The 24608-nt window shown below is 52.7% G+C and overlaps 1 protein-coding gene across 2 annotated transcripts in view; it reads left to right on the top strand.

Annotated features, from left to right (window-relative positions):
- The first annotated feature begins 7126 nt into the window (after positions 1-7126).
- FECH (ferrochelatase) overlaps positions 7127-24608 on the top strand; it is a 31960-nt gene continuing 14478 nt past the window's right edge. The window contains exons 1-4 of one of the 2 annotated variants that reach the window (XM_075532544.1): positions 7127-7356; positions 11956-12085; positions 18033-18152; positions 20119-20267. In XM_075532544.1, the coding sequence (XP_075388659.1) occupies positions 7311-7356; positions 11956-12085; positions 18033-18152; positions 20119-20267 (445 nt within the window). In that variant the 5' untranslated portion in view covers positions 7127-7310. The remainder of the gene's footprint in view (positions 7357-11955; positions 12086-18032; positions 18153-20118; positions 20268-24608) is intronic. The other variant, XM_075532543.1, reaches the window with a different exon arrangement.

The following is a 24608-nucleotide window of genomic DNA, read 5'->3' on the forward strand; positions in this document are numbered from 1 at the left end:
ATTGTGGCAGTGGGAACAGGGTGTGGGGTCTGTCGGGTCACTACGAAGTTGGCTTCTCTGATTGTGCCTAAGCGCTCATTGGATGCCATAGACGAGTCAGGGATGAGAACTTAAGGTCGGACCTGGACACGATCCACTTGAATCCTAATTAGGTCTGGATTTTTAAAGCACCCAGTGAGAGCCCCAAGAAGAAGAGAATCGATCGGTGTCACGGTGCCGAGGGTGTAGACCTGCCATATGGTGCTCATGCCTCTCCCCCAGAGTCCTTTACCCTCCTTCCAGATAAGAACGAAGGAGCGAGTCATGTTATTATTGAGTCTTTCAAATCTCCATGTGAACATGACCTCTAAATAGGAGCGCTCTACCCATGTGTGCTCGCTGCAAGGGGAAGCATACTTGGATCAAGCCGAACTGCAACAAGAAAGCAAGCGATTGAACTACAGGCTTGTGCCGCATGGCGTCCGTTCAGACCGCATCAGACCAGACATGTCCGTGGTCTCACGAGGGCTGCTTCTTCCCTCGGCTGCTAGAATGGACACGGGGCATGCAGAGCTGGTGGGTGGACAGGAGCCTTTCACTCTGGCCCCTTAGCCATGCCTGAGTCCCTTGCCCCATGGCCTGCTGCCCTAACTCCTTCCAGTTGGGGCTTGCTGGTTTTGGATGAATGTCCTGCAGTGGAGGGCCTGGTTACAGGTGCAGGTGAAAGCCTCTCTGAGGAGTTGCATAGGTGCTGGAAGTGGAGAGGCTTCAGCAGGCCTGAGCACACGTGGACATCTTGCCCATGGACACACAGAAGCCGGGTGATGCCCCATAGCGTCAGCATAGTGCTCAGCTGTGGGCACCAGTGTCTCAGCGTGATGCTCTTGCTACATGCCTCGGGGTGCCTCCCCACTCTGAGGGCTGCCTTGCTGGTCCCCAACAGCCTAAGGGGAAGGGGCCAACACTGCTTCACATCCTCTGGGCAGGGGGTGGGGGTGGCGCTGTGCCCATGCTGAATGACATGGCAGGAGAGCCACGGACTTCACAGACAAATGATTCAGGTGTGCACGCACACCTCCATTTCTCCAGCACCTGACAGCTCCTTTGTCGCTCTCGCTGCCCCTGCCCTCTGCACTGCAGCTCACACACCACTCACTCAATTGATTTCCTCAAAGCACAGTCTTGAACACTCGCCTCGGCTCAATGACCTGTCATCAATGAGTCCCATCAGCCTGCAAAATCTCCTTGCCGTAGGACATTCAAGCTCCTCTACCAGCCAGGCTCCCGGCTCTCTCAGCGCTTCACAGGTGCTGAAGGGTGGCCAACAGCAGTGGGTCTTTAGGTTACCAGCCTAGCTCCTTGTGCCTGCCCACATTCAGGATGCTCCAGCCCATGAAAAGACATCCCTTCATCTGCCTTTTAACACCTCTTGCCCCATAATAAACATACAGCTTTATTGGCTAAAGGTAATATCCCTGCCCCCAGCTGAATGTGACAAGAAATCTAGGCCTCAGGAAGTCAGGGAGGGGCCTCAAGGATAGATGTGTGTTCTTGGGCATGAGAGGTAGGAGGGGAATCTGACCAGATAAAGATGATTAGCGTTTGTATAAGTTTATTGAAGTATAACATTTAGACCTAGGAATGTAGCTCCCAAAACAATGATAATTTGAAAGATTGATTTTTTTAAAAGAATATAACACTACATTTCACAACGGGTCTATGGAATCAACCTGTCAAGTGCCCATGTGGAGCCGGGCCAAGGGACCTGGGACCAATTCCCTAAAGTAAGTGGTTCTACCAAAAGATGCGGAAACTTAGCAACTCGCTCAGAGACTTGCCATCCAGAGAAGCAGCCAACCCCGAGGCAATGGTTCCATTGGAGAGATGCAGTCTTTAGCAGCTGAGCACCAACAGGGATGCCTGCAGCCTTCCACGTGCTCCGGCACCCATGGGCCCTCCTCGCCCCTCAGACCTTGGTCAGTGTGCCCTTCTGCCGAGAGGCCAAGTCTGTCCCGGACACTGCCCTATGCATGTCTTGCTGACTGCCTGTCTTGCCTTCTAAGCTGAGGGTAGAGACCGGTCAGCCCTGTGTGGCCTCTCAGGAACGCTTGTTTGGAAACACGGATAGGCTGCTTGGGAAAAGGACCTGTTGCCTGATTACTGGCTTAATCTGTGCCTGGTCAGATGGACTCAGACGCCTGTCACCTGTGCTCTCCGCGTGGTGGAGCAGGACGAGTCAAAGGGTGTGCTGTGCTGGTGGGAACAACAGACCCAACTTCTCTGAGCACTCGTCCCAGTTCACCATCCCTTCTGACAGCCTCTGAACCCCCGCTAGCCCCGCTCCACTCTCCCTGATGGAGTCAGTTGAGTAATCTACATTTGCTTTGTATAGCTCCAAGATGCCAATCATGGCAAATAATGAAGCAGGAGATCCCCTGGCCTCCCTCCTTTCCTGGGCACTGAGCTGAAACCCAACAAGTTCATTTTATTTAGAACCACGGCCTAGACTCGGGCATGTGTCCCGTGCCCAGTGAGCTTTCAGACCGCTAATTAAGTTACCCAGACAAGCCCTCTCTTCCATGCCCGAGAGCTGCTTCTTCTCTGCGCCCCTCCAAACAGGTGCCTGGAGGCTGCTGTTTGCCCCAGGAGTCGGCTGAAAAGGCTTCAGCCAGAAAAAGAGCAATATCTGTATAAATCTCATATCTAGAAACGCACGGCCTTCCAGTCCATCTGACTCACAGCGACCTGACAGGACAGAGAATAAGTGCTCCTGGGGGTTCCCAAGGCTGCATGTTTTTACGGAAGCAGGAAGCCACTTCTTCCTCCCAAGGACCGGCTGGTGGTTTCCAACTGTAGACTTTGTCGTCAGCAGCCATCCTAGAGCATTTCTCATTTTCTTAGTAAGTCTCTGTGCCATTGCTGTGCTTAAGGTGCCTGGGAGTCTAGCCAACGGATAGTGACCCCATGGGACAGGGCAGAACGGTCCCAGAGGATTTTTCTAGGCTGTGCTCTTTCAAGAGCAATCTGGGTGGTGAAGTGCCCAGCGTCAGGGGCCCGAGCCCACCCACAGCTGTGGGAGAGACAGATGTGGCAGGAGGCTTCTTTATAACGATTCCAGCCCCGGCAGCTGTCCTACAGGGTTCTGACTCAGAATCGACCTGACAGCGAGAGGCTTGTGTACTGGGGTTTCTTTCTCTCTGTTTTGGAATGTTGACAGGGGAGATCTCCCAAGGAGGCCTGGGTGATTTCAAACCACTAACCTTTTGGTTCGCAGCCAAGTGCTTCACCATTGTGCCACCAGAGTGCCTTAGCCTCTAGTTGTTGTTAGGTGCCCTTGAGTCGGTTCTCATTCATGGTGACCCTCTGGACAATAGAACGGAACACTTCCCAGCCCTGCGTCATCCTCACAATTGTCCTTACGTTTGAGCCCATTGTTGCAGCCACTGTGTCCATCCATCTTTTTTTTTTTTAATTTTAACAATTTATTGGGGCTCATACAATTCTTTTCACAGTTCATATATATACATACATCAATTGTATAAAGCACATCTGTACAGTCTTTGCCCTAATCATTTTTTTCTCTTTTCTTCTTTTACATTTTATTAGGGACTCATACAACTCTTACCACAATCCATACATATACATACATCAATTGTATAAAGCACATCCATACATTCCCTGCCCCAATCATTCTCAAGGCATTTGCTCTCCACTTAAGCCCCTTGCATCAGGTCCTCTTTTTTATCTCCTCCTCCCTCCCCATTCCCCCCTCCTTTCCTCTTTTTTATCCCCTCCTCCCTCCCCATTCCCCCCTCCCTTGTGTCCATCCATCTTGTCAAGGGCATTCCTCTTTTACTCTGACCCTCTATTTTACCAAGCATCATGTCTCTTCTGGGGACGGGTCTCTCCTGACAACGTGTCTGAAGTACATGACACAAAGTCTCACCATCCTTGTCTCCAAGGAGCACCCTGACTGAACTTTCTTCTGGGACACATTTATTTATTTTTTTGACAGTCCATGAAAGTCCACTTTCAATATTCCTTGCCAGCACCATCATCCAAATGCATCCATTCTCCAGGCTCCCTTACTCAACGTTCACACGCGTATAAAGGCATTGAAAGTGCCCTAACTTGGGTCTGGGGCACCTTAGTCCTCAACGTACCAGCCTTGCTTTTCAATACTCTAACGAGGTCCTGTGCCGCGGATTACATATGCAATGTGTTGCTTGATCTCTTGACTGCTGCTTCCATGAGCATTATTGTGGATCCAAGGAAGATGAAATCTTGGACAACTTGAGTCTTTTCTCCGTCTATCATGATGGTATCCACTGGCCCAGTGGTGCGGATTTTGGTCTTTTGTACACTGGGTTGTAATCTGTACTTGAGAGCTGCAGCCCTTCATCTTCATCAGCAAGTTTTTCAAGTCCTCACTTTGAGCAAGCAAGGTTGGGTCATCTGCACATTGCAGGTACCTTAGCCTCTGGTTGTTGTTGTTGGGTTAATAAGCCTTCCTCCAATCCGGGTGGCACATTCTTCTTCATATAGTCCAGCTGCTCTAATTATTTGCTCGCGAGAGGATACAACGCTGACACACATCTTTCCTGACTTTAAACCATACAGGATCCCCTGGCCATGTGAGCATAACTTCTCTGGATAGATGTATAGGTTCTACACCAGCACAATGAAGTGTTCTGGAATTCTTTTTTTTTCTCCAGTCTGTCCATAGTTTATTATGGTTCACACAGTCAAATGCCTTTGCATAGCCAATAGAACACAAGTAAACATCTTTCTGGTTTTCTCTGCTTTCAGCCAATATTCATCTGGTTGCTGTCAGCAATGTTAGCCTCTGTTCTATGTCGGTGTTTGAATCCAGCCTGAATTTCTGGCAGCTCCCTGTCAATCAATGTACTGCTGCAAACACTGTTGGATAATCTCTGGCAAAATTTAATTTGCATGTGATATTAATGATATTGTTCTATAATTTCTACATTCTGGTAGGTCACCTCTCTTTAGTATGGGTACAAACATGGATCTCTTCCAGTCAGTGGGCCATGTAGCTGTCTTCTATATTTCCTGGGATAAATGAGTGATTCCGGTGCTTCATCAGCTTGTGAAAACATTTCGGTCAGTATTCCATCATCTCTAGAGCCTTGTTTTGATGAATGCTTTCAATGCAGCTTGAACTTCTTCCTTCAGCACCGTTGGCTCTTGCTCATACGCTACCTCTTGAAGCGGTGGAATATCAACTAGTTTTTTTTAATAAGGTGATTCTGTATTCGTTCCATCTTCTTTTTATGCTTCCTGCATCGTTCCATATTTTGCCCATCAAAACTTTCAGTCTTGCAACTCGAGGCTTGACTTTCCTTCTTGAATTCTTTCAGTTTCAGATTTGCTGAGCGAGTTCTTCCTTTTCAATTTCCTAACTCTAGTTAGAGGTCACAATTTCTGGGTAAAGGGTGTGCTATCGGTCCATTTTAATAAGGACCCACAAAAAGCACATTTCCTCCGTTTCATAAGAAGAAGTTTTACCCATGGGCTAGTTGTTATGTTTGATCTATGGAAAAACTAAGCTGTAGATTACCATGTTACCATCCCCTGTCTTGGGGCAAAATAATCAAGTTTTGTTTTCAGTTATTACCTGGGTCTTCATCAGGTTTTCTACATGAGGAATTTAGAATGATTTTTAAAAATAAGTATAAATGAGAACACAAAATGTGAATAACGTGAGGGAATAACGTGAGTTTTAAAAGCATCGCCATATTGGTGTGTTTAATAAAGGATGTTTTGCTAAATTGTTTCCTTCTTCCTGGTCAGCTCCCTGGTTCGATGCAAATTTAACTCCTCCTGACTGCTGATTTTGTGAACATTTCCTGGGAGTAGTCAGCAGGCCCTGTTATCTTCCCGCGGCAGCAGGGCCACAGACCTCAAACAAGGGGCTGTGACTTATCCAGGGCATCCCTGAAGCCACCAAGAGAAAGGAGCAGCTCCTCACCTATGCTTATCCGTCTAGTGCAAGCTTCCAGCACACTTCAAAGGACGGGGCCTTGTGCTTTCGTTTTGGTAGACAAGAGCGGCTCAGGCCTTAGGTAGAGAAGTGTGTTACGAGTTGTCCATTTCAAATGCAATGGACAACTTAGGTTCTGCGCTGGAGAGGAGGGTATTCCTAAAAGGTATAGGAAGACAGTTTGATGTTTGGAGCCAATTTTACTCTTTCTCGAGGAAGATTTCCTTGCAATTTGTGGACCATGTACCAGAAGAGGCCACCATTTAGCTTGATATTTTTTACATCAGGCGTAAGGAGGACTGACTAATAATAAATGAACGAATTCCACAAAGGGCTTCAAAAAACTGCTTGTCAATTCAATCTAGACCCCAGCTGCCTGGAATGTTCTACCAGCCTTGCCCACTTTCTTCCTTCAGGCCTTTGTTGAAAGGTGCCAGAGTGCTTGCCCTGGGTTATCTGTACCAATAGCACACCCCATCTCCCTCAACTTGCTTGTTCCTTTCTGATGCCCAGCGTCCAAAATACTACTTAAAAACTCAGCCCAAACTCCCTGCCACTGAGTCTATTCCAACTCATGACAACCCCATAGGGCAGAGTAGACCAGCCTCCCATGAGTTTCAGAAACTGTAGCTCTTCATGGGAGTGGAAAGCCTTGACAGAAGTGCCTGGGACAGCGCAGAACTGCCCCCACAGGGTCTCCAACGCTATCATCTGTACAGCAGCGCGCAGCCACAGCTATCTCCAGCAGAGTGGCCTATGGGTTTGAACTGCTGAGCTTTTGGTTAGCAGCTGAGCGCCTCACAGCTGTGCCACTAACGCTCGCCCTGTCACTGAATGCCGTGGTGGCTGCCATGGTCAATGCTAGGCTAACAAAGGTGGCCGTTGGAACCCCGGGTCTGCTTTCATAGGGACTGGAGCCTTAGGAACCCTCAGGGCACGGCACCGGACAAGTGGAAATGTCTGCGAGGTCCTTTGCCCTGCGATTGGCCGCTGCAGCCCGGGCACAGACTGAGGGGACCCACCGCGCTCGCAGACCACGCCCACTCTGCGCGGGCCGCGTCGGGGGCGGGGACGAGGGCGTGACCGGCGCGGCCCCGCCCCTTTCCCACCAGGGGCGGGCACGCTCGCGGGGCGTGTCCCCTGGCCCCGCCCTCCAGGCCGCGAATGAGCGTGCAGGCGCGGGGCGCTGGGCGCGGACGCGGGAGGTGGGCTGCGGCCCCGGCGGCCGTGGGAGAGAGTCCGGGTCTAGGCCGACACGCGAGCGCGCCGCCGCCGGAGGCACCCAGCTCCCGCCCAGGCCTCTCGGACTGCCGCCCGCCTGCACATCATGGCTGCGGCCCTGCGCACTGCCGGCGCCCTTCTCCGCGGCCCGCGTAAGTGGCTGTCGCGGCCGCCCCGGGGCCGGTCCTGGCGACCACGGCAGCGGGCAGTGGGCAGCGGGCAGCGCGGGTCATAGGGCCGGGGCGCTTCCGGGAACCGCGAGTCAGGGCGCTGCGGCGGAGGCCCAGGAAGAGGCCGTCCCCCTGGGAGGAGCGAGGAGGAGGGTGGTGTCGCCGCCGCCGGTTACGTGTCTACCGGTGGTCAGGTAACGGGTCACAGCGCTGCGGGAAGCTGGAAGGGAAGTTTTGCCCCAGCGGCCTGCTACACAGAGACTTCACATCGTCAGCCTTCCAGGGGCACAGCTGCAGGTCACTCACTGCCTGTCCACTGCGACCCCTCGCCAGCCCACAGCACCCACAGGTGGTCCCTACTGGGCGGCACCCCTCAAGGGACCGACAGGCCAGTGTTGTTTAGATTTGCAGAACAAGTGGGGCCTGCTAAGCACCTTGTACGATTTGGGTGTGCCACGGTGACATGTGGTGACAGTGGCTTGTGTCCACAGGCTGAGCTGATGGAACGCTGGGTCCGACACTCCTAGGCAAGGACCTGTGAAAAGTCACGTTCTTAGCTGTGAGCCGTGGTCAGGGCACCTGGCCCCCCTGAAGCTTCCATGACTGACCCAGGAGAAAGCTCAGAAGACACACGACTGCCCTGGAGGTTAGCAGATTCAGGAGAAGGGACTAGCCGTGTCCGGTTCTCGTCCTGGAGGTGTAGTGGTTCGTGTCAGGTTGCCGACTAGGGTCAAAAGTTGTATACTACCAGCCACTCCACGGGAGAAAGATGAGGCTTTCCACACCACAAAGAAACCAACAGGGCCATCTCTACCCTGTCCTATAGACTCGCTCTGATTCAGATTTGGCCCCATGGCAGAGAGTTGGGTTTTTGGTCGAGTTGATTCAGACGCAGTCACCTCATAGGGCTGGGTAGAACTGTCCCATCGGGTTTCTGGGGTTGTCCTCTTGAGGGATGCAGACTGCCACCTCTTCCTCCTCTGGGGAAGCTGGGACAGGTTTCCATTGAAGCCAAGCGCTTAAACCACTGGCCACTAGGGCTTCACAAAGCAGAGCTTGCTGCTCTTGTAGTCACTAGAGACCCTGAAAATCCCACTGCCACTGTGATGGGAAAGCTGCTTGTGTGCCGTGGCTGTAGTTACCCTGGTGTGTGCCGAGGGGACTTGCTCCACGGCCTTTGCAAGGCTAGTTGAGTTGATTCCAACTCAGAGTGACCCCAGAGGACAGGGTAGAACTGCCCCTGTGAGTGTCCGAGGTGAGCCCTTTCCGGGAGTAGAAAGTCCCATCATTCTCCCGAGAAGGAGAGTGGTTTTGAACTGCTGACCTTGCAGATCCCGCAGCCCAGTGAAGAACCACTCTGCCGTCTGGACTCCTTTTGGGCTAGCAGTTGAGGGTTTATTTAACCTGTAATGCCACTCAGGGACTCCCTGCCACGTGCTAAGGTATACGATAACCCAAATGTTTGGGCAGTGAGTGGACACAGGCCGGGCTCACTTTTCTAAGAGTTATCCAGTCGATCAGCCTGGTACCTGCTGGGGGTGGTGTGTAGAGAACCACCCCAAAGCCGATAGATACCCTGTTAGAAGTGCATCTTTTAGGAGCATAATAGGGACCAGTGTACAGTGAGGCTCAACTCACAAGGTCCTGGGGACCAAAGGCATTCTCTTGTAAGAAGAGATAACATTGTATCAGGTACGGGGCTGGAAGAAGCATGGAATTCATCTTCTGTCTATCCTTGTGGTCACTAAAGGGGACAGGCCTAAGATTTGAGAACACACAATATGAAGACACAGCAGGCTGACTTTCATCGAGTCGATTCTGACTCGTAGATGGTAAGTGAGTAGAACTGCCCCTGTGGGGTGTCAAGGCTGTGGTCTTCCCAGGAGCAGAAACCTCCATCTTTCGCCTGTAGAGCGGCTGGCTGGTGGTTTGCACTGCTGCCCGTTGCATGACCCACTATGCCACCAGGGCGCCTTTTTTGGGAACAAGATGAGAACTTTGAATTGTGCTATCCAGGTTATAAGTGTCCGAAACCATGGGATTCCATTTATATGGCAGCGACACTCGAATCATGTTGGTTTGTGTGAAAGGATGAACATTAGTGAGAAAAATCAGCTCTTCTGCAGGAGAAGGTGGAGAAGTGAGGTTTTACAAGCTTTGTGTTTCGTGTCTTCCAGAAGTAAGAAGCTTCTCTGTGTCCCAGTGGGTTCAGTAGTGATGGGTTGCTAACCACCAGGTTGTGGTTCAAACCCACCACCTGCCCTGCGGGAGAAAGTGAGGCTGTCTGCTCCTGTCTTTACAGCCTTGGAAGCGAGGGTCACTCAGTTGCAATCGGCTTCACAGCAGTGGGTTTGTTTTTCCCTCTGGGAAGGCCACACACTGTGTTTATGAGGGGCCTTCGAAATGTTCATGCAAAAATGGAATGAAAAGACAATACAATTTTCCCACAAACTTTTTGGAGTGACCCCATAGTTACAGGTGTATATACAGAGCTGTGTCTACATTTAAACTCATCCATTTTTTTTCTGTAGATTTCTGTATATGCCATACATGCATATATATATATATATATAAACACACACCTATAGCTATTTGTACCCATATATATCTATACACATGTGTATATATGAATATTAGAGCTCATAGAAGAACTAATTATTGTTATTTGTGCATTTCCTTCTAAATTTAAAAATTGTGAGTATATGTATCTTTTAAAATTTGAAAAAATTACAGATAATAACAAGCTTCTTAAATGCCTTGAAGAATTAACTACTGGGGCTGTCTAGGCGTGGGGTTTTCATATTGGGGTGTTTTTTGTGAGTGAGTTAAGTTACTTTTTAAATACCTACAGAGCTTTTCAGATTGGCCTTCGTTTTGGGTAAATTGAATCTTTGAAGTAGTTCCTTCACTGCGGCTACGTTGTCCACTTGTTTCTTTATTTTTGGTTTACATCTGGGATACTAACCTGCTAGTCCTGGCTGGGGCGGCAGGGAGTGGATGGGCCAAGACATTAGAACCTCTTGGATCCATACCAGAAAACAGAATCCTCCTCACAGGTAGTCTATGAGTTCGTGCAGCTCAGGCAAGCCCACAAGCCTGAGGAGTCCCTGCTGAATGTCTTACAGTGTATCCGGGCGCAGTGCTGGGGCCTGGACAGCGACCTTTCTCTAATCTCCCCAGAGCCTGCAGCATCCGCCTTATCGCCCTTTTACAGCCGAGGCGAACAGTGAGTTTTTGATCACGCCCAGGGTTGGTCTGGCGGCCCCAGAACATACGGCTGCTGCCGGGCCTTCGGGGTAATTGTCAGCTGTGAGCCCCGTGTTCCAGGAGTCTCAGACCTCAGCGATACGGCAGCCTTGGTTCCAGGCCTCTACAGGGGTGGGCAGCATGTGCCCACTACACCTCCAGGGCTCCTGAAGACACACGCTGTTATGTGTCCTCCAGGTGATTCCAACCTGCAGTGACCCTGCAGGCCTGAGCAGAACTGCCCCTGTGGGCTTCCATGCAGGAAGGTTGCTTCTCCTGGAGTGGCTGGCGGGGCCAAACCTCTGACCTTTTGCTTAGCAGCTGAGCACTAACCACAGTGTCCCTGGGGCTTCTTAGTGTGTTTGGTCCAAAACAACAACAAGGGAAGCCTTGCTGTCAGGCGGGTTCTGACTCATAGCGTCCTGTAGGACAGATGGGATTTCTCCCACTATAATCTTGCTGGAGTGGATCTCCAAGCCTTTTCTCCTGTGTGGTGGCTGGAGCGGTTCAATCCACTGACCTTTCACTTAGCAGCCCAGGGCTTAACCACTGTGCCACCAGGGCCGCTTAGAGCAAATGTTAAATATGCTCCTCTACCGAGGACACCTTCATCATGACCTGGAGGGCAGACTCTGCTTAGTCACTGTTCCTGCACTGCAGAGTGGCCTGAGCAGGGTGGCCTCTGACCTGCAGCCTCCCCTGCTTTCTTCTGGGACACCCCAGCCTGTGTGCCCCAGCTCCAGCTTTGTCCCTGCAAAGAGCCACCCTCGGCCACTCCTCAGGTGGCAAGGAGGACTGTGCCACCTCCGGAAGTGGACTGAGGACAGGGAACCTGGAACCTGGTTGGAAAGGGGTGCTGGCACTAAGTGGGCTGTGTCCTGGGCCACGCAGACTCCAGCCCTGGGCAGCAGGAGGGGCGAGAGAGCGCGTGTCCAGCCACCACAGAGCGCTGGTGCGTCTGGGGGAGACTGTGGGTGGAAACGAGAGCTGCGCAGTGACCTCAAGTAAGTCCCCATGTTCACTCCTCAGACCAGGGCTGCTGCCCTTTTCCTCAGGCTCCTCCTCCAGGCTGTGGATGACACATAGGGAGGGAGCTGCCAGCTGCCCCTCTCTGGCCTGGATCCAAACAGACTCCCTGCTATGGAGTTGATTCTACTGCAGGACAGGGTAGAACTGCCCCTGTGGGTTTCTGAGACTGTGACTCTTTACAGAGTAAATGACTTCACCTCTCTATGTACAGCAGGTGGTGGTTTTGAACCCGTGATCTTGTGCTTCACGGGGGCTCTTCAAAAGCAGCTGCGTCCCAGGTTCACAGCCCGCTTGCTTCTGTTGCAGTGCTGCCTGGAAGCTCGAGGGTGCAGCGACCATGGAGGTGTCAGTCTGCGGCGGCGACCTCAGCAGCAGCCACGGCAACAGCCCAGCCCAGGGTCAAAAGCACAAAACCGCAAGTGCAGCCTGAGAAGAGGTACGCGTCTAATTGTATCGCAAACCAAGCTCCCTGCTTACTGGTGCAGACACCGGGGAATGCCGACCGCCTGGGCGGGAAGGCATGGGCACACTCAGTCTGTAGGTGGCTTGGTGGCATTTTCCTTTGTTGGCTTCCTTTCCAGTCAAACTACAGACTCAACCGTGCACCCGGCTTTCAGTAAAGGCACACAGGCGAGTACCAGGAGCTGGTTCTCGAACATGCCCTGGCACGTGGTCCTAGCTGCGAACCTTCTATTCTGAAAGGGACAAAGAGTGAGCCTATCTACAGGTGATTCTGTGGTTAACTCCACCATCGCTCTTCAGCTGGTGGCCCAGAGAGCATGGTTATAAACAGCACCGAGGGAGCTGAGGCTGGTCGGGAGAGGCTGTTAGAGGCGGGCAAAGGCTGTCTCCTTTGCAGCCCTGTCCCCAAAGGGTCGAGTCCGGAAAGGAGGCTGGCGAGGATGAGTGGGGAGCTGGCACCGGCCCCTCTTTGTCCACCTCGGCTGTACTTTAGAGTCCTGTCAGTACTTAGGGCTTCATGTAAGTATTTGGTGTGAGGGGGAAGAACTGACTTTCTGTGGAAGCCTGAAAAGAGAATTCATTTCATGAGTATAAATTCTTAGTGGTTAAAAAAAAATCAATAATAGACATAGCCTTAATAATAAATTACTAAAATCAGCTTAAGAATTTTCAAAGTAAGTGCAAATTCAGCGAAGTCACCCTGTCACACCTATGTACCATAAAGGGCCCACCATTGAAAATCTGAAGACGAAGTTATTAGGGCCCCCCAGTTGGTTTCCACTCCCAGCGGCCTTAAGGACAACAGAAGGGAACAGGACCCAGGCCTGCGCGTCTCACAGCCATTCCAGTGCCCATCGTTGCAGCCTCGGGGTCAGCCCGCCTTGCTGAGCCACCTGTTCTCTTTCGAAGCCCCTTCACCCTGCCAAACAGGATGGCCTTCTCCAGGGACCGGTCTCTCTCGACACATGTCCGCAGTACATGGGTCGGAGTCTTGCCATCTTTCCGGTCTAAGGAGCATTCTGGCTATGCTTCTTCCAAGACAGATGTATCTGTCTGTCAGTCCATCAGACTTTACACATTCTTCACCAGCACGATGATTCAAACACAGCTTTCTAAATTCTATCAAAAGGCAAAAGAATGTAACGACCCCATCAGCCAATACAAGGGAGCTTTAGAAAGTTCAGGGAAAGATGGAGGTGACAGAGAACGGGGTTTTCCCATACACACCTTGTGAACTCTCTCAGTTTGTCTCTGTCCATCGATAGTCACTCAGCCCCTGCTTACCAAAATGTGAATCCACTGTACCTGTATTACTTTGATAACTTTATTGACGGAGATCTCGCAGACACCCACATATTCTTCTATATGAGTTTTAATGACTTCACTAGAGAGTCCTTAGTAAGTCATCATTGACTTGTCCCCTTCCATGTTGTGGGGCCTAGAGGGAATCTAGTGTTTGGATCTTACAGCAGGATGTGCCCTGTGTCTGTGGGACTCCAGAGGCTCCGTGGAGCTCCGGGCAGACGCCAGATGCCAGGCCCTAGGCTTGTTCTGTAGAGAGAAGGCTAGCCAGCGAGTCTTTTCTGCTTTGGGGGGCTGCCCGATCTGTGTTGTTACTCTGTTGCTGTAACAGCCTGAAAACAACAGCTCATAATACAGCCGATAAAATAAGCAACCCGCCGTGTACCAATAAAACTTTATTCACAAAAACAGACAAAGGGGAAAAGGCAGATTTGGCCTGAAGGCCATAGTTTGCAACCCCTTGTTTTCAAAACAGCATGGCAGGCTTTTAGATTTGAAGAAGAGCGGGGATTTTGTTGTTTTTTTCTGATTGGGGTTACTGTGTCTTTACACACTCACGAATCAGGTCGAAGTTCTGCTACAGACACTTAATAATTCAAAGGCCAAAGCACTTCCGTTGAGAGTCCCAGAATCTAACAATGGCAAGTGAGAAATTGGAAATGCTTCACCATTCACATTGTTTTGCACTTAAACAAAGGGGTCTGCCACCCTTCTGCCTTGGCCCCAGGTGGGGCCTGTCTGGAGGGGGAGGAGCGGGCCCTTGATGGAAGCTTGGCACTCCATGTTCTGGGACCTGGCGTCCGAGCAGGCCTTCCTAATGCTCCACTTCTCATGCAGGACCCCGTTTTAAATTAAGTGCCTTCGCTTTGAGGTATTTTCAACTGCTGTGCTTCCCTCTCAACACGGGTTTGTCAAACCGGGAGCAGGGCCAAGTACCGTCCCATGTTGAGCAGCTCTTGCTCCGAGCTCAGGTGCTGTAGATGAAAAACGCAGTTCTAAATCCCGTCTGAATGCGGCCACCCTCTGTGGCTCAGGCCAGCCCCTCTGCCGGGGCTGTCTAGCCCATCATTTGCGCACAGGCAGCGTCCCCTGAGACACACACTTAATTTATTGTGAGTCACAGATTTTGCAGGAGGAAGACAGGATCCCTGGGGAATGGCAGCCGACCAAGTAGCGAGATGAAAGGGATGTTATCGTCACAAAATAATGAATCTGGGATTTTCAAGGTATCAAGAGATGACTCCGAAATGTCAGTTGGGTGACTTAGTGCTGGGCCCTGGTGGCATACACATTGGGATGTGATCCTCATGGTCGGCTGTTTGACACCACCAGCAGCTTCTTGCAGTGGGCTTTCTACTCTCATAAACGGTTACAGCTTCAGAAGCCCACAGGGGATCACTATGAGTTAGCATTCATTCGCTGGCAACGAGTTTGGTTTTGGTTTGGTTCTGGTCAGAGAAGTCGTAAGGGGATTCTGTTAGCAAGGCAGGGGGTCCATCAGATCCCCTGCCTCTTAGCAGATCCCCATGGGGATAGGGTGTGGGAGGGCGCTCTTGGCACCGAAGGGGGAGAGATGAGGGCGCTACCCCTATCCCACAGTGCACAGACTAGAGCCCACAAAGATGGCTCCTTACGTAATGTCGGGAGTGCAGAGGTTGAGAAAGCCTGGCGTGAGGCAACACTGTGAAAGGCTATCTCAGTTAATCCTCCTTAAAAACAACTATACCTACCCGTGGCTGTCCAGTCTTGTCGATTCCATTATACAGCGACCCAACAGAACAGAGTCGAACCAGCCCCAGGCCTTCCCCGGCTGTCATTGTCACAGAAGCCACCTGTTCCACGTGGAAATCTGTACCTCCCCATCCTTCCCCCTCCCCGCCCCCGTCCTTCCGGTTCACAGCTGAGCCCTTAGCCACAGCGCCCCCAGGATCTCCTGTGCAGGTAGTCTTGAGGAGGAGTCTACTGGAGAACAGTGCCTGCCTCACTGCGCTGTTCCCCTCACCTCGGCCTTGGCTTTTTGTTTGGGTGGGGGCCTCACCTGAGAATTCAGATTTCAACCCCATTCCCTGACAGTGTTTGGTCAAGGGACCACTCCCACCTGGGATATTTGCCACACCCCTGCATCCCATCACTGCTAGCCCCCGTTGGCGGCGGCTGAAAAGTTGTATCCTGAGCTCATTCGCGCTAGAAGACCCTAAGACCTGCTCTCCCAACGTGCACACTGTCTCAGCCTGTGTGCCTTACTCACTGGGAGGTGGAGGTGGTCGGCGGTTCACAGTGGGAAGTAGGCCTCTCCACATCTGGACAATGGTGATTTGGATAAACCGCAGACTGGCTATTTCCAGCTGCTTTGGCAAGAATGAACTGAAGGCAGCCCGTTCACTGGGAAATGGCCACGTGGTTGCTGGTGCCTTCGAATTAGTTCTGAGTTCTAGCAGAACCAAACGTTGCCCCGCTCGGTCCTGCACCAGGCTAGCAGTGTTCCTACGTTTGAATCCATTGTGGTAGCCACTGTGTCAGCTCATCTCCTTGAGGGACCTCCCCCTTTCCCCTGCCCTTCCACTTCACCGAACGTGTCGTCTTTTTCCAGGTTCCTTCTGATAGCATGTCCAAAGTATGTGAGATGGGCTCTCACCACCCTGGCCGTGCTTTTTCCAAGACCTGTTTGTTCTTTTGGCAGTCCAAGGTCCTTTCAATACCTTTCACCAGCACCCTAATTCAAGCGCCTCAGTTCTTGCAGTCGGCGGTGGGAGCAAAATACCAGTGTGCTGCCCTGTGAATGTGCTTTTTAAAAATCCCACTGAATTGTACACTTTCAAATGCTGAATTCCATGGCATCTGAGTTACGTTTCAATCCCTGGAAGTGCAAGAAGAGACACAAGAACGAGTGGAAGACAAGATCTCTGGTCTTTAGTTGCCCCCCTCCCCCTCCAGCCTTGCAGTCGGGCTGCAAGGCTTGTCCTGTTTGGGGACTCAGAACCCCAGTGGCAGGTGGGAAGTTCCTGGCCCTTGTCATGACGCAGGTGTAGAGACCTCTTCCTAAGTCCGTCCACCTTGGGCTGTGGAGCTCCGGAGCAGCTCTGGGTTTTACAGGTTTACATTTCCACACAGAACCTCAGCGTCTTTAATTTCCCAGGCGCCTCCTGCCTCAGTCTTTCTGTTACAATGTTACTTCCTTGTTGCTTCTCTGTGTGTTTCGCACTTGGACCCCACTTGGACCCCGTGAGCAAGGGCAGTTTCCTGCAGGGATTGTTTAGAGATGTGATTTTAAAGCACAGGATCCCAAACTCTTTTCAGAAAGAAAGAAAAAAACAAAAAGGAAAGACTCAGTGCCCCCTGGCGACTCACACCATTTGTACTGTAGTCCATCACCCAGGACAGTGTAGGGGTCTGCTCTGGCAGCCCCATGGACCGCCCCAGCACCCCCGGGGCGGCATCACCCAATTTGGGCAAGGCCCCTCTGGGTGGAAGCTGTTGGGCAGGGTGTAAACTGAGTCTGTGGTGCAGGAAACAGCCAGGAGGGGCAGGGGCAGGAGAAGAGAGCAGAGCAGTAAGTGCTGATTCAAGCTCAGAGTCACTAGCAGTGGACTCGTGGAAAGCAGGTCATAGAGAGAAATGGCCTGCTAGGCGAGGTGCCTTCAAAAAGGTTGTGGAAAAGGGAAGGAGAGGACAATGGGTCCCCCCCCCAGGCTATTACAAGCCCCCCTCGTACTTCAGAAGCTTATCTTTATGGGGAAACCCTAACTTCTCTGTGTGCAATCCAAGAACACCCCGTGCGTGGCAGCCGTGAGGATGGCGAGCACCGGGCAGTGTTTCCTTGTGCCGTGCAGAGTGGCTCTGAGTTAGACCTGACCTGACAGCACCCAGCAACGACAAAAGGGCTCCGATGGGGAACAAACAAGCAAACCCAAATCCAGGGGGCCTACTGGCTCCATCAGGGTTCCTGGCTGCCTCTGAATGGAAGTCCATTGCAGCAGACCTCTCATTAAGGGACTGCTGAGCGGCCGCAAACGCTCCACCTTTAGGCTAGTAGTTGAGTGCAACCCATTTGCACCCCCTTGACTCAACTCACAACGCCCCGCTGCCATCAAATCTATTCCAGTCTAAAGGCCAGAGCAGGACCGCCTCTGCGGGTTCCCGAGACTGCAAGTCTTCTCCAGAGCAGAAAGTCTCAGCTTTCCCCCTCGGACTGACCTTTCGGTTAGCAGTCTACCTCATGACCCACTATACCACCAGGACCCCTCGGAGCCACATCGGGACCTGGCCGTAATCCCCTAAACAACCCTCGGAGGTGGGCGGTGGCTGAGTGCCACGGGACCTGTGTGGTCAAGTCTGCGTCTCTCAGTCCCAGGCACGGGGCTCTGAAGTAGGGCCCATAGTTGAATCAAGCAACACCTCCAGCCACCGAGCCCAGCGTCGGGCAGAACCGGGCTCCTCAGGCCAGAGCTTGCACTGGACCATGGAGACCCAGAGGCCTGCGCTGGATGGTGGCTGGGCAGCCGGGTAGGGAGCCTCAAGTCCTAACGCTGTAGATGAGACGAGAGCATGCTCTCGGAGATAAGAGTCCACCCTACCGGGAAACGAGCGCTGCCAGTGCCCTTCCCACCGTGCTTTCACAGGAAGCCCAGGACGGGGATCCTGATGCTGAACATGGGCGGCCCAGAAACCCTGGGGGATGTTCACGACTTCCTGCTGAGGCTCTTCCTGGACCGGGACCTCATGACGCTCCCATGGCAAAAGTAAGATGTGTGCGCTGCGCGCCCCTGCGCTTTTCAGTAACGGGGCCACGTGCTTGGTCTGTTTGAATCGCAAGTCTGCTGCTGTGTGTCTGTCTTCTCTGGTAACACATGTTCACGGGTGTCTTGTGGCGGTGAGAGCAGCATTGTGGATTTCTGTTCTCTGTCAGAGGGGTGCAGCTTTGGAAGGCTTGCCAGGAGAGTGGGGGCAAGTGTGCATACCCCAGCCCACCCCCGACCCCGAGCCCCGGGAGGCACACTGTCCTGACCTGACCCCACCCCTCCGAGTGCCTTTAGAGGGGTGTTTGCACTCTGCATCAGCAGCGGAGTCATTTTCCGTGACGCCACTGGCCTCGTTCACTGGTGCCCTGACTGCCCTGTCCCGCTGCCCCTCGGCCTCCTGCGTGCTTGTGGGAAGCCATTCAGCAGCTCATACAATGCATGCATCCCTGTCCTGACAGGAGCTGCAGTCCCTCTTCGGAACGGCCCTTTTCCCACCTCCTCCCTGGCCCTTTGAGCGGTGGTGCGGGGCAAATGTTGCCCTGTGTGTCTCCTGTGAGTGGGTGATCGGAGGAATCCCTCTTCCGGGTGTGGGAGGGGGTGTCTGAAAGGTGATCTCAGGAGTGGGCTCTAGGGGGCCAGGGCCTTTATGGTCACCCTTCCCTTCTTTTTAAAAAATCATTTTATTGGGGGCTCATACAACTCTTATCACAACACATACATACCCATGTGTCAAACACATTTTTACATTTGTTGCCATCATCATTCTCAAAACATTTGCTTTCTACTTGAGTTACATTTGCTTTCTACTTGAGTCCTTGGTATCAGCGCCTCAGTCCCCCCCACCATGAACCCTTGATAATTTAAGAATTATTATTATTTTGTCATGTCTTACACTGTCCGATGTCTTTCTTCACCTACTTATTTGTTGTCTGTCCCTCAGGGAGGAGGTTATATGTAGATCCTTGTAATCAGTTCCCCCTTTCTACCCCACTTTTCCTCCACCCTCCCGGTATTGCCACTCACCACTGGCTCTGAGGGGTTCACCTGTCCTGGATTCCCTGTGTTTTCTCCCCTCTTCTTTTAAAATTGGTTTTTATCATGAAAAGTGGATGCGATGCATGCCTGTGAATAAAAAGACAGCTAGTACGAAAAGCATTTGCTGCAGAAACAAGTGTTCCTTTCCTGCCGCAAAAAACCAGTGCTCGCCCCAGGCAGGTACTCTCACTGGGAAATGGTCTGTGGAGACCCAAGTGTGCATGCGAGGGGCCTTCAACAGGCATGTGGGAAGATTCCACAACCCTTTCACTTCACTTCCCACAAACTTTTGAAGCCCCCTTTGCATAGACATGCATGCCTTGCGCGCGCGCGCGCGCGCGCACACACACACACACACACACACACACACACACACACACACACACACCATCCCCCCCCTCCATGTTCCAGTTGCAGCCTGACTGTGTGTCCGGGCAGAGCTGTGCTCCATAGGTTCTTGCTGGCTGGCCTTCAGGAAAAAGACATCCAGGGATTTTTTCCATGGTGCTTCTGGGGGGTGATCGGCCCCCTTGGTCTTTCTGCTCATCATGAAGTGCCCTGACGAGATGCCCCCTTCAAGGATTCTGTGTACATGCCCTCCCAACTGACAATGTCCTCGAGATGTTGCATGGGCCACATGATTTAGGTCCTCGTTCATGCTAGTCGCCAGGTCTGCAGGACTCTCTGCATGGGTGTTTGGTGGCAGGAACCCGGGGGTGCCCCTCCAGAGTAACTTGGGGAGCAGCGGTGCAGATCCCTCAGCAGTGTCCAGCTCGCTCTCTGCTCTAGACCCACCTGCATGGCCTCAAGCTTCTACACTCTTTAGGGAGAAATCCTGCCCATCATTTTTTCCCTTTTAATTGAGTAGAAAATGTTTCTCACCTGGCCCAGGTGGACTAAACTCAATTTCCCTCCCTGTTGAATGTGTTAGTAAGCTGGCTCCCATCATCGCCAAGCGCCGCACCCCCCGGATCCAAGAGCAGTACCAGAGGATCGGGGGCGGGTCCCCTATCAAGATGTGGACGTCAAAGCAAGGAGAAGGGATGGTGAAACTGCTGGATGAACTTTCCCCCAGCACAGGTAACGAGCATGTTCAGGTGTGTGCTTTTGACACTGAGAGTGGAAAGCGCAATCAGTATCAATGACACCTGGGTCCCAGGAGCTGCTGGAGTTTCTGCAGCACACATGGTCTCGGCTCAGTCCTGAGGTCCTGCCCTTGACTGGGTCGCCTTTTTGTTGGCCTCTTTGTGTTTCAGATAAAAGCTAAAGACCAGGAACATTAGCTTCCAAAGGAAGGTTGAGATGTGTGTTCAATTGAGCTGAATTACAGGGCAAGAGCCTTCTACCGTGCGCCTGTCATTGCCTTGGGACAGAATTCATGAGGAAATGGACTGAGGCTGTTACCACTGCCTAGCCTTTTTGGGTGAATGGCTAATTAGATCACCAACAACCAATGCCATGACCATGCCAGCATCTGGTGTCAGCACTACGCTGTCCTCCACTGTAAGGCCACTGAGCCTGGCATGAAAGAGGGAGCATGCTGGCCCAGCCAGGGTGGCACATGACCTTACCCATCATCGCCAGCATCCCTCTGGCCTCTCACCTTGGCATTTGCTACTCCCAGGTGCACACCATGGGAGTTCTGGTGGCATGGTGGTTATGTGTTGGAATGCTAACTTCGAGGCCAGCAGTTTGAAACCTCCAGCCTCTCTGAGGGAAAGAGATGGGGCGTTCTACTCCAGGAAAGAGTTACAGTCTTGGGAACTGTGAATCAACCCAATGGCATCGAGTGACTACTAAGTGTTAGCCAGCCTTCAGTAAAAGTGTGAAATACAAGAATCACCAGGCCATGACACACAGACCCAAAGCAGACGTAGTGTTGGGCAGTGGCGCCAGGAGAGTTGCTAGATGCAGGGGTGCGGGAGACCTTCAGTTGGTAAACAAAACGCAATGTTCCGTGGAGCAAGGTCAAGTGAAACCCAGTAATCTAAGGGCTGCCTGTACCACCTGGCTCGGGACTCCTCAGGGGAAGGGTTTCAGGAAGGAGACAGGAGATCACCCAGGGGCCCGGCCCTCAGGAGACACTTTCCTTGTCCCACTGCCTGGGTGTGGGGCTCGGAGATAAGACCCAGGCTGGCCTCTGGTTTGCTCCCCTTGCAGTTTTCTCTCCTGCGTTGTATGTCTTTTTTATTGGCTTGTTTCTCATCTTCTCTTTTCTTTTTCTCTTCCCTCTTATCCTCTCTTTCTTAGAAGCCACAGTTAATTTTAATGCTGTTTATTTCTACTGGGAAGCATTGTCTTTAGTCAAGCAGGTGTTAAGATGTGAGACAAGCAGATGGGAAGGGGTCATGTGCCGGACTCTGAGGGAACTAGCTTGGCTGAGCGGCCGGGGCGGAAATCTTGAGGTCCACTGGTTTTGCATAGAGCTGGCCAACCCCGTAATACAGAGCCATGTGGCAGGAACTGTGGCTTGGAATTGGTGTCATCAAGCTGCCCTGCTTTGCAGAAATTTAGAGACAGGCGAAGGGAAGAGAGAAGTTTAAGTCTGAACCGAGGAAAGCATTCTTGACCGTTAGAGCTGAACTGTTTGGATGGAGGCTTCTGAGACAGCAGTCAGCACCGCTCTGTAGTGTAGCTCCGTTCTTTGTACGGGAGGCCCGTGGCCCAGCCTGGCCTCCCCCTCCTGGCTGTGTGACTTCAGCCACCTCACTAAGCCCCCTCTCGAAAATGGCACACCAGGCGCCGCCTGGGCTCATTGTGAAAATGAACCGCTGACCCTCCGCTCTGGCCCACGCTGACAATTCAAGGAACTCACGAGCTTTTGCCATTGTTCCCAGGTGGCCTCCAGCGGTAGGTTCTGAAGTAGATTCAGGAAACCTGGCGTTAATTATTTCAGACTCTCCATTGCAGACGCCATGTTTGAGCCACTCTCCGTGCCGCACTCGTGGGCTGCAAAGGAATGACGTATTCCTGACAGTAAAACCCACTTGCTTGGCTCATTTTCCCTTTCGGTGGTTCTTGCCATGAGTCCTCACCGGGGGGGGGGCGGGGGGGGGGAGGGGACGTTGGGTGGGCAGAGCCAGTGTCCCCTGTGGGGCCCAATGCCAGAGGCCTTCCCTCCTCACCGCCCCCCGCCCCCACCCGACCTGGCCAGCCAGTCCTCGGGCCACAGCTTGCTGCTCCCTAGGTCCCCGCTCTGTTCCCCAAACCAGGGCTGCAGGCCAGTTCGAACTAACCTGCTGAGAAAGCCTTATCTGTTCTTCCCAGCTGTCACCTCAGATGGCAGTGCCTCTATCTGCCTGGGCAGGGCAGCCTCTCACTCCACCCCTCCCAGTTGGCCATACTGCAGGGACCACCCTCTGCCCGGCGGACAAGATCGGAGAAGATAGCTGGCTGGCAGTGGCATTGGGATTTTTTTCCCTGTCAGGCTGATAACTGTATCGCCTCAAAATAGACGAGCAAGCAAACCCCACTGAGCGCTCTGCGCCCATCACAGGAGTGTGTAAAACAGATGTTTAGCAACATTGCGGCGGTTGGCAGTTTCAGCAGGAACCACCGCGTGTTTGCACCATTGCTCACTGGGACCTCGCTTGCAGGCCGTGTCCCTGGCCTGCTGTAACTGCGGTCCACCAGACTGTACGACGGAAAGCATCAGGCCTCCGAGGGTGGGCAGCCAACAATTACTCTGAAGAGACACACACACACCCGCCCTTTCCTTAGTCAGCAACCAGATCATGGTGCCGTCCCCTCTGAATCTAAGCTGCTGTCGCCTAGCCATGACCTGCTGGTGCCTGTGCCCGGGCATCCCTGGGGCGGATGTCCGTCCGAGGGTCTGCACTGGTAGGCGGAGCCCTTCTGCACCTGTGTGCCTGGTGCCGCATTGGCTGACGCTTTGGACAGCGACCTCCTCGTGGCCTTACTCGGTGTGTTCCCAGGGTCCTCGCTGTGTAACCAGATTGCGATAGCAAGGGAACGAACTGTGTCCCTGAGGGGCACTATCCATCTTAGGGATGCATGGGTGCCTGCCAAAGCTGGCTCAGAGACCTTATAAGGCAGAGCAAACTGCCCCTCTGGGTTTCTGAGACTTTGTCTCATCCTCTGTGGAGCAGCTGGTGGATTCAAACCACTGACCTTGTGCTTAGCACCTCAGTGTATAACCCACACACCACCAGGGCTCCTCATGACTCCGAGTTGACTTGATGGCAGTGAGTGACAAAAAGCCATGCATGTCCCTGGGGGTCCCTGCCCTGTGCACTCCATGAATGTACTGCCCCTTCCCGAAAGGCTGGAGGTTTGAGTCCACTCAGTGACACCTTGAGAAAGGTCTTGCTGCCAAGCCCTGAGAACCCAGGGAGCAGAGCTCTGCTCCGACGGGTGCTCCCTATGAGTCAGCTTCGGCCTGTGGGCAACGGCGGCAAAAGGGACACTGCCTGGTTGTGTGTGCCTTTGAAGAACCAAAAACTCCACACTCCCTGCCGTCAAGTCCATTCTGACTCATGGCTGGGAGTAACAAGTCTCGTCTTTCTCCCTTGGAGTGGTTGCTGGTTTTGAACTGTTGACCTTGTTATTAGCAGCCCAACCCATACCCACTACGCCACCAGGGCAAGTCTTTTGAAGTCCAGGGGTAGAAAGATGCAGGAGGGCAGAGGCAGTGGACGACGAGCTGTGGGAAGGGCCACAAAGGCCAGCAGCTGACCCCGGCCGTGTTGGTACCAGCTACAGTGACTCGCATCCCACCTGGAGCCACAGGTGAAGCACAGCTGCCGCTTCCTTGTCTGTTCAGCGGGAGGAGTGGTTGCGCTCATGCGTCGGCACTGACCCTTCCCTGAGCATCTCCAGCGTGTGTGAAGTTCAGTGTTGGCCTTTGGCCACATGAACCTGGTGATCTGCTGGCCGGGGGCACTCGGTGGCAAGATCAGGCAGAGCGTGGCATGAGCATGGGCTTTGGGGTCGGGGACTTAGGGTATCATTTGATGGCCCAACTACTGGTGTAGCTTTGGGCAGGTGAAGGAAAGCCTTTCAGAGTCTCTGCTTCCTTGTTTGGAAATGCGGCTGTAATGGAACACAACCAAACTCCCAAACGTCTGGGGGTTCCTCTGGGGGGGCGTTACGCTGTAGGTTCAGCATGTCTTCTTCCCTCCCTTCTCTTGATGCACACTCTCTTCCCGGCCCAGAGCGGAAGCGTGAGCTTCAAAGGCAACTGTTCTGAGCAACCAAACAAAAGAAAGGAAACCAGAGCCCCTGCCCTCGTGTCTGCTCGGGCCCATCGTGGTCCTGCAGGACAGGGTAGAACGGCCCCTGTGGGTGTCCGAGCACGGGAGCAGAAAGCCTCATCTTTCTCCCTCAGAGTGGCTGGTTTGAACTCTTGACCAGGCGGCTATCAACTCCAGGCGTAACCCATGACGTCACCAGAGCTCCTGT

Source organism: Tenrec ecaudatus, chromosome 15 (genome assembly GCF_050624435.1).
Source record: "Tenrec ecaudatus isolate mTenEca1 chromosome 15, mTenEca1.hap1, whole genome shotgun sequence".
Taxonomy (NCBI): domain Eukaryota; kingdom Metazoa; phylum Chordata; class Mammalia; order Afrosoricida; family Tenrecidae; genus Tenrec; species Tenrec ecaudatus.